The sequence below is a fragment of the Caretta caretta genome, chromosome 14 (assembly GCF_965140235.1).
Source record: "Caretta caretta isolate rCarCar2 chromosome 14, rCarCar1.hap1, whole genome shotgun sequence".
NCBI classification, from domain to species: Eukaryota; Metazoa; Chordata; order Testudines; family Cheloniidae; genus Caretta; species Caretta caretta.
Genome location: NC_134219.1, coordinates 27,160,529 through 27,174,854, shown reverse-complemented (window position 1 = coordinate 27,174,854; position 14,326 = coordinate 27,160,529). Strand labels below are relative to the sequence as shown.

The 14,326-nt window shown below is 45.7% G+C and overlaps 1 protein-coding gene across 7 annotated transcripts in view; it reads right to left on the bottom strand.

Moving 5' to 3' along the window:
• The window catches only part of GAS7 (growth arrest specific 7), a 218,659-nt gene that overhangs the window by 55,070 nt on the left and 149,263 nt on the right, over positions 1–14,326 (bottom strand). For all 7 annotated transcript variants that reach the window (XM_048818232.2, XM_048818234.2, XM_048818233.2 and 4 more), the window contains one exon: positions 6,316–6,369. In XM_048818232.2, coding sequence (XP_048674189.2) covers positions 6,316–6,369 — 54 coding nt within the window. The remainder of the gene's footprint in view (positions 1–6,315; positions 6,370–14,326) is intronic.

Sequence of the window (14,326 nt, the reverse complement as noted above, 5' to 3'; positions counted from 1 at the left end):
ACTTCCGAATGCATCCGATGAAGTGAGCTGTAGCTCACGAAATCTTATGCTGAAATAAATTTGTTAGTCTCTAAGGTGCCACAAGTACTCCTTTTCTTTCTGCAATACACCAGTGGTTTTCAAATGGGTACCTTTATCCTTAGGGGGTACACATGCTCTTGTCAGGAAGTATGTGAGAAAAATCCTATAACGGTGGACAATGCATTTTATTTAGTAAGACTTGGCAATCTAATCATAGGTATATTATGATGCTATCTCAGATGGGGGTACGTGGCAGACTCCATTATTTGGAAAGGGGTGCAACCTAAAAAATTTGATAACCAGTGCGATACACCATAGCATTGGTGGCCAAACTCACTGACCCTCCGAGCCGCATACAATGATATTCAGAAGTTCAAGAGCTGAGGCGCACCAGCCGGGGCTTGGGGCTTCTGCCTCACAGGATGCGCCTGCCGGGGCTTGGGGCTTCAGCCCACTCCTGCTGGAACCCCAAGCCCTGGCAGATGTAACCTGTGGGGCTGAAGCCCCGAGACCACTCTCCCCTCTGGGCAGAAGCCCCTACCCCACCACTCTGCTGAAAAGCAGAGGTCCCGAGCCGCTCTCCCCCTCTCCCAAGTCTGGTAGGTGGAGAATGGGCAGGGGGGGCTCGCAAGCCACACTTTAACTGTAAAAGCTGCATGCGGTTCATGAGCCGCAGTTTGGCCATCCTTGTGCTATAGTCACAGTGTTTACAGCTCCTGGTTCTATAGTGTGACGTCCCTGGCACTGTGGGAATGGAAGCCACAATGACCAGGTTCGCATTAACTCACACAGCACGCCGGCCCTCCGAACCCCACAGGAGCATGAGACTACCATACACTGGAGCCATGGAGGCAGAGATGGGGGAGGACCCCTGGCTTCCACAGACTGAGAACCAAGCCGATTCCAAACCTCACCCATCCCTGGAATCCCATGAAGGGAACTGAGCACAAACCCTGCCTTGGTTTACCTTACCGACAGGCCCCTCATCTTGGACATACTCTTGCACACTGGGCTCAGTCTGACTCCCACCTCAGTCAAAAAAAGTTTCACCTTTGCCTTCAATGGGAACAGGAGTGAGTCTATGGTTAAGAGAGCTCCCACTACCATTGCTCTATTCCTTGGCTCAGCCTGTCGGGCCTCTTCCCTTCCCTGCTTCCATACTGTGAATGGGCTTCTGTGAATGTGGATTTTCCAAGAAACCCAAGGCTGCTCTGACTCTTCCTGTCCTTACTGCCAAGGAAACCAGCAGCCGAGGTTGACAAATTTGCTTTAAATACTCTTGCACAGGTGGAGAGAGACATTCCAAGGAACTCAATTTGCAAGCTCAGTAAGCAGCTGGTCCAGTGCCTCCAGGAGCTGATCAAAGAACAGAAAGAGCAGGTTTCTTTTCCCATGGCCTCTTTCCCATGCTACGCCCAGCTGCATCTCTTTGCTAGGTCCCTGCAACTCTCCTGTGCACATCTTGTGCTTGGACAGTTCTGACTCCCTCTTTGTGCACTCCTTCCACAAGTATCTCCATGCTTGCCCCCAAACTGCCCCTTAAACCTAGAACATGGTTTGTAGTCCTGTATCCCAAGCCATCTGCCATCTCCCAAAACCCAGCTTCTCTCCACAGTCCCTCAGGCAACAATCCTCTAATGCAGCGGTTTCCAAATTCTTCAGAGTCGCAACTGACTTTTAGACCACTAGTATCTTCACAAGCGCCTCCCACAGTCCTCAACCCCTGAGAATGACTTTCCCAATCTTGCAAATATGCCAGGTCTTTATAATCCACACTATATCAGCAACATTCACAGAAATGCTCTGTTCATGGCCCCCAAACTCCACAACGCTACAATGATATAAGAAGGCTTCTTTGGTTAAAAAATCATTCCGGTTCAGAGGGAAATTAAAATGTAAACAAACAAAATTGAAAAATGAGGAAGCTGACAGCAATGACTACTCATCAACAGTTAGGAAATGCAAACTACTGATAAAGATATCAATGAAAAATCTATGGCCAGTAAGAAGCAGTTCTTTAAATGTGTCAAAAACAAATGAAATCCAAGCAGTGGTATAGTGCCATTATGATAGGATAAGGACATAAAATTATCAACCACGATACACAAAAGGCAGAAGTATTCAACAATTTTTTTGTTCTGTATTTGGAGAGAAGCAAGATGATGTATTTGTATCTTACAGTTCTATTCCATCAGTATTTTATTATCATGATGATGAGAAACGACACAGCTTATAACCTGGATGGACTTTTCAAATCATTGGCAGAAGCCTGGGTCGCTATCTGACTGTGCTTTGCTGCATCACATATAATATGCCCTGTATTGTTCAGCATAGTGCTCCATGCAGCAGAACCAGCTGCACAAGAAAGACTCATCACCTAGCTGAGTGAACACACTCCCTGCTGTTAACAACTAAAGCCTATCACTGACAAGCACCTATTAACCTTATCTGTTAAAGTACCATCTAGGGAGACTGCTGCAAAATCTGGAAGAGACAAGAACTTGGTATCACAACACCCTGAGTGAATTACCTGAATGAATTAACTCTCTAGCTAACTCAAGAAACCAGTCATTGCAACTGTGCAGATGAGCTGGAGAAGCCACCTTCAGGCCAGTTCTAACTGATAAATAGCAAAATGATTAATACACAGTCTTGGAAGGATTCGATTTTTATTAGTAAATGTCCATTTCACCGTATATATGAAACTGACAAAAATATTTCCATCAATAATAACTGAAATTTATTTCCAGGCAATGTACGAAAAATTACTTAAGAACTTACTAGGGTTTGATTTAAAGATATTTACTTGGTATATTTTAACATGGGAAGTTCACAATTTGTGTTTTAATAGTTAAACCTTTAATTTTTTGAAACTCAGTGTCTACTGTCATAAAATAATTATTTACTGAGTTCTCCCTGTTGTCTTACTCTCCATAATTTCCCTCACCTGTGAAAATTTAAATTGATAAAAACTGGAAAAAAAAATGCTTAAAATTAGGGTTGCCATATGTCTGGGTTTTCCTGGACATGGCCTCTTTTTTGATCTTCCGCCCTCTATCCGAACAGATTTTTCAAATAAGAGACAACGTCTGGGATTTTTACACAGCAGATGTTACAGCTCAGGAAGAGCTCTCTCCATGTCCCAGCTGATCCCTCCCATGCAGCTGCTGGATCCCACCCACCCAGGCTCCGGCTCCCAGCCCTGGGGTGGGGGAGAGGCCCACAGGGAGGCCCTCTCCAGTACCCTCTCCAGCACCTCCTTCTCCAGCACCCCCTCCAAAATGCCCTCTCCAGCAGCCCCCAGGTACCCCTGCCAGTACACACACACACCTCCAGCACCCTCCAACTGTAACCCCACAGTTCCCCCACAGTTCCCCATCTAGCGGTGTCCTCTTTGTGGGAACCTGAAATATGGTAACCCTACTTAAAATAAACATTATTATCTGTCAAAAATATATATAAAAACTCAAAGTCTGCCAAGCCTAGTTATACATGTGTGGTTTCACCAAGTGACAACATGGTTATGTTAAGCTAAATGCTTCCCAGAAAGCATGTACCTGAGTTAAAACCCTCTGAATGACTAAAATGTATGACATGTACTTGTATTTACTTCATAGGTTTCTAGAAATCATGCCTAATCACTAACTCAGTTGAGAATGTGGAGGCTGGAGAAACTCATTATACTAAGAGTAGTACAATTTGTAAGACAAAAAGATGTTTCCCTACTGGGAGAAACCCTGAGTGTTTCAAAGAGTTCAGCCTAAATCACACAGACTTTGTTGACAAGAGAATTGACAGTTCATAGACAACAAGAGGAAGAAGCCTTGATTTGGCTTGTAAACGAAAGATTTTAGCACTGGTTGTACCTTTGGTTAAAGTGGCAGAAGAGCCCACAGTACTGCTTAAATACCAGAGAAATTTGAAGGGCTTCAAAATTATCACCTGCATATTATTGTATGGGTTTAATGACAAATTCAGACAGAAAATAAAGTGCAATTTTTTAACAGTGAGGGCTGTCAATCACCAGGAGGGGCTGACTGGTGGGATACTTGCAGAGGACCAGGTGTAATTCACAGTAGAATGGACACACTGTGGGGGAATTTCCTGGTGTTTCACTAATTGTCCTAGGTGTGTTTATACACCCTCTCCCTTCTGTCAACCCCTCAGCGCACTCGATTCCCAGTGTGGACAGTGGCTACCTCCTGGCCTCCCTGTGCCACGGTCCCAGTTGGCAATGGGCATGCCCAGCAGCCCCAAGCAGATGAAGGTGTGGACTTCAGCAGTGGTACAAGCAGCAGTGCTCTGAAATGGCTTACAAGTGAGCTCCACTCAGCATGCATGGCTATGTAAACTGCTAGGTGACTGCTGGGCAGAAAGGTGACCAGACTGGCCACTTTTGCAATGACTGGTGCACTCTGGGACAGCAGTGGGAGGACTGATGGAGGTGACTGGGCTACCACAGCAGAGAGATGCATCATATAGGCACTCAGACAACTGAATTAACTCCCATCGAGCCTCAGTGACTCAACAATGGCAACCAAAATGGCCTATAACAAATCTGTACATGGGCACAAAAGCACTCCTCACTGACGGAAGGGCAGATCAATAGACTGTTCTCTCAAGATCGTCCCATGACTCCTAGTTACACCCCTACAATGTATGACTTCAAATAATTCCTCTCCCTCCCTTGGGCTTTATACCCTTCCAATATTTGTAGATTATGAGCATGCTCCCTTCTCTCTCCCTTAGTCAATGCTTAGCTCACTTGGTTCTTTTAATCTTTCCTCTTAAGTAAATCCCATCCAGCCCCAAGCAGTTGTGTTGTTCTTCTCTGAATTCCTTCCACTTTTAAATATCTTTCTGGCATTGAGGTGCCCAGAACTGAACACTAAAGCCCAGATATGGCCACAAAATTTCATCTAGGGGGATTAATAACACCCTGTTCTGTAATGCAAAGTTGCAAACTATTCTCTGTGGTTCAGTAATGAAGACGTTAATTAACACTGATCTTACCAGCAATCCCTGCACTTTCTACCAGAAACCTCCATCCAACTGCATGCTTTGCCAGATACTAATGCCCTTCCATTACTCTGTTTCAGCTAAAGAGAGAAGTTCCACTTCTAGGGTGGTAATTGCCAGAATCATTCTTCATTGAAAATAAGGTGCTAAATTTCCATTTCTTCAGTATTTCATTACCTCCTGAATTGTCCCTGAGTTTTCAAAAAAAAAAATGGTAGTGGTTTAGTAAGCTTGTTAGACAGGTCACCCAGAACATCTGATTTGTATAGTGGGTATTCACATTTCCCACGTACTTCCTTACCAGCTGTTTATCAGCAATAGTTATTTTGCAGAGTCAGCATTCCTTACTAATTGCTCAAACTTCTTTTCTATATTTTTTATTGAAGACAGATTTAGAAAAAGAGTTTTGGATCTCAGCCAGTTTTCTGCTACCATGTAACAAGCAGATTAACTAATCAGTTTCCAAATCCCAGAGCAGCAGAAACGGCGCAAGTATGTCCCTTGGCCCGTGCCGCTTCCTGCAGCTCCCATTGGCCTAGAGCAGCGAACCGCAGCCAGTGGGAGTCGTGATCGGCCGAACCTGCAGACGCGGCAGGTAAACAAACTGGCCCGGCCCGCCAGGGCCTTTCCCTGCACAAGCGGCGGAACAAGTTTGGGAACCACTGATGTAGATGATATTTCAGGGCACAGATATCTCTTATGAAATTGTATCACTTTGATTTGTATTGTTTTTCGGGGTGTGACCTTCAGTGCTGGTGAAAGACACTGGCCTGGTAGCCCAGAACACTGAAGATTTCCATTCATTCACAGAACAGGTTCTATACAGGTGGAACAGGCTTCGCTACCAACTTTCCTCACCTCTGCTGCTAGGGCTCCGAGCAGTCCCACGTCTAGTGCTCACTGAGACTTGGGGCCTCTGCTGGCGGTACGCATAGGGTTGCAAATAGTGTCAATTCCATTTTTGTGATGTGGCCACTTTGCTAAGAACTGGCTTGACACCAGCTACACGTTTGACCCAGGCCGTTTTGTTAAAGTTGTTTTTGATTCAGTGCTCCTTAAAAACAGAGCAGGGAGCCCCCAGACACGTGCCCTCTGGTTTGACTGGCTGCCCCAGGACCACCCCACCCGCCAGGGGCTTTCTTTGCCATCCCAGGCTGCTCTGCCCTGCCCCAGCAGCTGGCCCACACACTGCTGGCCCTCAGCACAGCGGCAGTGATCACTGTCCAGGCCTCAACCCCTACCTGCAGCGCTGCCAGCTGTCCCGGCTGTACTTACCGTCCGCGAGCTCTCCCTGGCCAGCCTCCTGGGCACGCGCGGGGACCCCGGACTCTGTGGAGAGAGGAGAGAGGCATCTTCAGCATGTGCTCCATGGCGGGATGGTGTGTGAGTGTGATTGGCCCGAGCTGCGCAGTGAATCACTGAAAGGCATCGGTGTCCGGCCGAGAAAGGCGAGGGCAGTGGGCAGGGGAGTGATGCGGGGACGAGGGGGCGGCCGGGAAGGAGCTGAGGAGCAACCTTGGGCACCAAGGAGCCCCTGAGCCCCTGCCCTCCTCCACTGAGCCCTGGTGCTCCTTCCCCCCTGGGCCCCTCCACTAAGCCCTTCCACCGCTCCACTGCACCCCCACCCCCCACCACTGAGTCCTGGGCCCCTTCCTGGCTGTGCCCCTCCACTATGCCACCACTGCCACTGTACCCCCTACGTCCAGCCACTGAGCACTGTGCTCATCCACTGAAGTACTTAACCTGTGCAGCCCCCCAGATCCGCTGAACCCTTTGCACCCCATGGTACCTACCGCCCACTGCCCACAAGGCCAAGCTCTGAATTCCTGCAGTACTGAACTGATCCTGAGGGGATGTGTCACTTTGGAGAATTCAACTAATTCTCTATTCTAGTAACGCCCACAGGCTCTGATCCAGAGCAGGGCCTTGTGCTGTGTGCTGTACCAACACGGGCCCTGCCCCCAAACAGCTGAGAGCTTAAAATCTGCAATCAGAACATCCTCCCTGTTTTTTAGATGTTCTGATGCCATTTGTAAAGGACCAAGAGGCCCCAGGCCTGGTTTATGGGGCTGCCCAGAGAATTCTCCTGAAATCAGGGGCTGTCCCTCTTTCACTAAGCTTGGGTGACATTCCCCCGGCTCTCTGCCACCTGCAGCACACTAGCACTCCCCCACCTCCTGCCTGCAGCTGCTCTGGCATTGCTGGCTGCCTGGATGTTGTTCTGAGTCAGCTGCAAACTGATGTCTGCCTTGAGCAGCAGCCAGCTGATACAGACACCAGCTACAAAGCTGTGAACTCAGAGGCAGCAGAAACTGTTCCAGGTGAGTCCCAGCCATGCACCCATCCTCTCCAGCAGATCTTTGCATGAGGCACTGCCAAGATACTCGTCCAATCAGTGAGCGACCCTGCTCTTCTGCACTCAGCTCTGCTTTAGCCCTTGGCCTCTTCCACCCTCACTGCCGACTGAGGGCTCTCAGCTCCCCAGACTAGCTCCTAGGGAGGGGGATTTCACCTTGCACAGGCAGACAGAGGCGGATTGCGGTTTTGTGCAGTCCTGGGCCAGAGCAAATGGGGGCCCCTCCCCACCCCGGTCTCTCCTCCCCCACCCCTGCCCCGGTGCTCCTGCTGGGGAAATGGGGTCGGGGTGTGGGGGCTTCCCCTGCCCACCCAGAGCTCCTGCCAGGGAGCAGGGTCAGGTTGACTCTGCACCCTGGGCGGAGTGCCGTGTGGGCGGATGGAGCAGGTGAAGCCCCCGCACCCTGACTCTGCTCCCCAGCAGGAGCGCCGGGCTGGTGGAGCAGGTCGGGGTGCAGGGGTGCCCATTTTTCTGGGGGGCCCCCAATTGGCCAGGGGCCCTGGGCATGGGCCCTGTTGGCCCAGTGACTAATCTCCCACCGCAGGCAGAGTCTATGCTGGGACTCTGTTCCACTTGCCCTGGTGCTGCTGTGGTTAATTAAGTGATACAGAATACACCAGCCTCACCAGTCTTTGCCTGGAATCAGGCTGTTGAATCTGGAACTTGACCACAAATGAAACTGTTTTAAGTCTTAAAAGAACTAGCCGAGGAGGGGCTGTCTGAACCACTAATGTTCACTTTTAATAAATACTGGAAAACTGGGGCAATTCCAAAGGACTGGAGGCCTGCCAATATAGTGCCAATATTTAAGAAGGGTAAAAGGGGTGACCCAGGGAACTCTAAATCTGTTAGCCTGACGTCGATCCCGAGTAAAATAATGGAATGGTTAATTTGGGACTCAAAGAATACAAGGCTATAATAGAATTAATCCCGGTTGGTGTGGTTTCATGGAAGGTAGGTTTTGTCAAACTAATTTGTCGTCTTTTTTTTAGCAGGATAACAAGTCTGGTTGATAAAGGTAACTGTGGTGATATAAAAAAAGGAGGACTTGTGGCACCTTAGAGACTAACAGATTTATCTGAGCATAAGCTTTCGTGAGCTACAGCTCATTTCATCGGATGCATTCAGTGGAAAATATTTTCCACTGAATGCATCCAATGAAGTGAGCAAATAAATTTGTTAGTCTCTAAGGTGCCACAAGTCCTCTTTTTCTTTTTCTGGATACAGACTAACACGGCTGCTACTCTGAAACCTGTGTTGATATCATATACTTGGCTTTTGCCAAGGCATTTGTCTTAGTACCACATGACATTTTGATTAAAAACTTGCATTGTATTGAACTAACGGGGCACAGATTTGATGGAATAAAACCTGGCTCACTGACAGAGCTCAGAATGTAGTTGATAATGGGGAGATATTAACAAGCAAAGTGTGGTTCCCCGGGGATCAGATCTTGGTCCAACACAATTTACTATTTGTACCAACCATCTAAACAATGATATAAAATGTTTGCTTGTAAAGTTTGCAGATGACACAAAGATTGGTGGGATAGTAAACAATGAGGAGGGCAGGATACTGCTACAGAGTGATCTGAATCATCTGGTTAAATGGTCACAAGCCAACAAAATATATTTTAATACAGCCAAATGCAGGCAATGTATCTGGGAACCAAGAACGCAGGTTATATCTACAGGATGGGAGACTGTCTTGGAAAGCAGTGACGCAGAGAGAATCTCAGAGGTCACTGAAAACAATCACCTCAACATGAGCTCTCAGTGCAATGCTGTTGCAAAAAGGGCTAATGTATGAAAAGGGGAATATCAAAGGAAAATAATCTTCCTTGGGGACAGACCATTGATAGGACCACTACTAGGATACTGTGTCCAGTGCTGGTGTCCACACTGCAGGAAGGATTGGAAGTTCTGGAGGAAGGTCAAAGGAGGGCCACCAAATGATCCAGGAGCTGGGAAACAAGATTTTCGATGTGAGACTCAAGGAGCTCCATTTATTCAGCTTATTGAAGAGAAGGTTGAGAGATGATGTGATCACTGTGTCTAGGCACTGACACATCATGGAACAGAGATCTGAGAGCGGGATGTTTTCAGCCTTGCTGACAAAGGCCTAACCAGATTCAATGGCTGGAAATGGAAGTTTGACAAATTCAGCCTTGAAATAAGATGCAATTTCCTAACAGTGATTAAACATTGGAACAGCTTAGCAGGGTAGGTGGTGGGTTCACCCCCACTTGTAGTTTTTAAAATTAGATTAAGGGAGAAATTTTACAACTTGGGTGGATGGGATTGGGCTGGATGGTCATGGTGGTCTCTGGTTCATGGTGGTCTGTGAATTCATGAATCCTCGTGTTCATCCTCTTCCTTCACGGGCCAGGGAGAGAACAGGGAGCTCTGCATTGCCCTTGACAAGCTCAGGACCGTTGCAACTCTGCACTATTACAACTATACTCAAATCTCATGCTTCAAGGCTTCTGGAAGGCACCTGCAGGGGTCAGGAAGGAATCATTTCCTCAACGCACAATTGGCCAGATGTATTCTGTTTTTTTGTTTGTTTTCTTCTGCCTTCCTCTGAGGCATCAGCAATTGGCCACAGCTAGAGACAGGACAGCAGGTGGGGTGGATCAGTGCTCTCAAGTGAGAATCTTTCATCGAGATGCCTGGCTAGTGGCTCTTCTCGCATGCTCAGGGTCACAGGGATCACCAGATTTGAGTCAAGAAGGAATTTTCCCTTGGTCACGTTGGCAGATCATTGGATTTTTTTTTTCTTTCTCTGAAGCATTGGGTGTAATTTGCCTGCTGGGACCCTAGAAGTATATCTCACCTAATGAATTCCCTGCCATTTCGGTGGCCTCAGGTGGTGGGGGCACCGCAGTCTCTCCTGCTCTCTGCCTGTGACTCACAACACTTTAGTTTCCTGAGGACTGAAATGCTTTAGTTATTGGGCTCCATAGAGCAGTATTTGCAAGAAATGTTATGGCCTGTGCTATGCAGGAGGTCAGACTGTATGATCTAGTGCAGTGACTCTCCATCTTTACGGGCTACGGCACCCCTTTCAGGAGTCTGATTTGTCTTGAGTACCCCAGGTTCCACCTCACTTAAAAACTACTTGCTTACAAAATCAGACATAAAAATACAAAAGTGTCACAGCCACACTAGTCCTGAAAAATTGCTTCCTTTCTCAATTTTACCATATAATTATAAAATAAATCCATTGGGATATAAATATTGTACTTACATTTCAATGTATAGTATATAGAGCAGCATAAACAAGTGAGGATTGGGCCAAAAGAAATCTGATGAGGTTCAATAAGGATAAGTGCAGGGTCCTGCACTTAGGACGGAAGAACCCAATGCACAGCTACAGACTAGGGACCGAATGGCTAGGCAGCAGTTCTGCGGAAAAGGACCTAGGGGTGACAGTGGACGAGAAGCTGGATATGAGTCAGCAGTGTGCCCTTGTTGCCAAGAAGGCCAATGGCATTTTGGGATGTATAAGTAGGGGCATAGCGAGCAGATCGAGGGACGTGATCGTTCCCCTCTATTCGACATTGGTGAGGCCTCATCTGGAGTACTGTGTCCAGTTTTGGGCCCCACACTTCAAGAAGGATGTGGATAAATTGGAGAGAGTCCAGCGAAGGGCAACAAAAATGATTAGGGGTCTGGAACACATGAGTTATGAGGAGAGGCTGAGGGAGCTGGGATTTTTTAGCCTGCAGAAGAGAAGAATGAGGGGGGATTTGATAGCTGTTTTCAACTACCTGAAAGGGGGTTCCAAAGAGGATGGCTCTAGACTGTTCTCAATGGTATCAGATGACAGAACGAGGAGTAATGGTCTCAAGCTGCAGTGGGGGAGGTTTAGATTGGATATTAGGAAAAACTTTTTCACTATGAGGGTGGTGAAACACTGGAATGCGTTACCTAGGGAGGTGGTAGAATCTCCTTCCTTAGAGGTTTTTAAGGTCAGGCTTGACAAAGCCCTGGCTGGGATGATTTAACTGGGAATTGGTCCTGCTTTGAGCAGGGGGTTGGACTAGATGACCTTCTGGGGTCCCTTCCAACCCTTATATTCTATGATTCTATGATTCTATGATTGTCTTATGAAATTTTAGTTTGTACTGACTTCGCTAGTGCTTTTTACGTAGCCTGTTGTAAAACTAGGCAAATATCTAGAGGAACTGATGTACCCCCTGAAAGACCTCTATGTACCCCGGATTGAAAACCACTGATCTAGTGGTCCCTTCTGGATTTAAACACTATGAAACTATGAAAAGTAAAAAAAAATAAAAGACCAGGGGTTAAATAGAGCTAAAGTTTCAGACTGTGCTAAGTGCTGGCCTAGAATATCTCAGCTTTGCAACAGCTGCTGCCCTTTTTCGGCAGTAGTGACTAGCAGAAAGAGAGGGAGTTTTGTGCTGTCCTAGAAGAAATTGTAACCAGCGCTCATCCAAGAAGTCCAGTGAACAGTGCTTTGTGATCAGTTTGTAACTAGGTCAGGTGAGAGGATTGTGTGGTTGCACTAGGGCTGTCAAGATATTAAAAAAATTAATTGCGATTAATCATGCGGTACACAATAATAGAATACCATTTATTTAAATAATTTGGATGTTTTCTACATTTTCAAATATATTGATTTCAATTACAACACAGAATACAAGGTGTACAATGCTCACTTAATATTTATTTTTGATTAAAAATATTTGCACTGTAAAAAAAAAAGTCTTTTTCAATTCACCTCCTACAAGTACTGTAGTGCAATCGCTTTATCATGAAAGTTGAACTTACAAATGTAGAATTATGTACAAAAAAACCCTGCCTTCAAAAATAAAACAATGTAAAACTTTAGAGCCTACAAGTCCAATCAGTCCTACTTCTTGTTCAGCCAATCGCTCAGACAAACAAGTTTGTTTACATTTGCAGAAGATAATGCTCCTTGTTTCTTGTTTACAATGTCACCTGAAAGTGAGAACAGGTGTTTGCATGGCACTGTTGTAGCCAGCGTCACAAGGTATTTACATGCCAGATGCACTAAAGATTCATTTGTCCCTTCAAGTTTCAACCACCATTCCAGGGGACATGTGTCCATGCTGATGACGGGTTCTGCTCAATAACAATCCAAAGCAGTGCGGACCGACGAATGTTCATTTTCATCATCTGAGTCAGATGACACCAAAAGGTTGATTTTCTTTTTTGGTGGTTCAAGTTCTGTAGTTTCCACACCAGAATGTTGCTCTTTTAAGAATTCTGAAAGCATGCTCCACATCTCATCCCTCTCAGATTTTGGAAGGTATTTCAGATTTTTAAATCTTGGGTCGAGTGCTGTAGCTATCTTTAGAAATTTCACATTGGTATCTTCTTTGCATTTTGTCAAATCTGCAGTGAAAGTGTTCTTAAAATGAAAAATATGGGGTGGGTCATCTTCTGAGATTGCTATAACATGAAATATATGGCAGAATGCGGGTAAAACAGAGTAGGAGACATAAAATTCTCCCCCAAGGAGTTCAGTCACAAATTTAAATAACACTTTATTTTTTTAACAAGCGTCATCAGCATGGAAGCATGTCCTCTGGAACGATGGACGAACCATGAAAAGGCATATGAATCTTTAGTGCATCTGGCATGTAAATATCTTGTGATGCCAGCTACAACAGTGCCATGCAAACTCCTGTTCTCCCTTTCAGATGACATTGTAATTAAGAAGTGGGCAGCATTATCTCCCGTAAATGTAAACAAACTTGTTTCTCTTAGCGATTGGCTGAACAAGAAGTAGGACTGAATGGACTTTTAGGCTCTAAAGTTTTACATTGTTTGGTTTTTGAGTGCAGTTATGTAACAAAAAATCTACATTTGTAAGTTGCACTTTCATGATAAAGAGATTGCACTACAGTACTTGTATGAGCTGAACTGAAAAATACTATTATTTTATCATTTTTACAGTGCAAATAATTCTAATAAAAATAATATAAAGTGAGCACTGTACACTTTGTATTCTGTGTTGTAATTATAATCGATATATTTGAAAATGTAGAGAAACATCCAAAAATATTTAATACATTTCAACTGGTATTCTATTATTTAACACTGCGATTAATCACGATTAATTTTTTAATCACGGTTAATTTTTTTTTAGTTAATCGTGTGAGTTAACTGTGATTAATCGACAGCCCTAGTTTGCAATAGTCACTCTGTTTAACCATGTCTGTCAAAGTGCATTCTGGGAACACTGGGCAGTATCCTTCCCCTATGCTCCACGAACATACACGGCATCAAAAGTACGTGGGGCAAAGAACTCGGAGTTGCCTATGGCACAGAGTTTGGAGGCAGGAGGACCAGCCAAACTACAGAAAGCCAGTGTGCTGAACCAGCTTAAGGACACATTGCTGTGTCCGCCCAGGCCTTGGGGCCACATTGACACATGGTCAGCTGCTTCACAAAGTACTCAGCATGGCTGGTTTCAGAAGCACCCACAGCTCCTGTTGAAAACTAGTTCCCAAATTGTATGGACACAAGACACAGATAGAGCCAACAATGACAGCAGGCTGTTGGCTGGGTTCAATGTGGTAGCCTGTCTGTGAGTGATAATGGAAGTGGGAAGAGTCAAGCATGACACTGATGGGACATGAAGAAGGAGACTTTAAGGGGAACTGAGGAGTGGTGTTTTTGCCAGACTGAGTGGACTACAGGGCATCCAGGAGAAGGTGTCTGCCATACAAGAGGGAGAGGTCAGGAATGGAGAGGTAGATTTGTGAGGTGTTTTATGTGCAAGTATTCACAGATGGTTTAAGGCTATATTGGAAAGTAAGATAGGTGAGATGTGAATTGCTGTGGGCTTATGAAAAGTCAATCATTTCAGACATTTTATTACTGTCTTAGAATGAAATAATTATTACTCTAAGAGCAGAACCATATGATTTTGTAC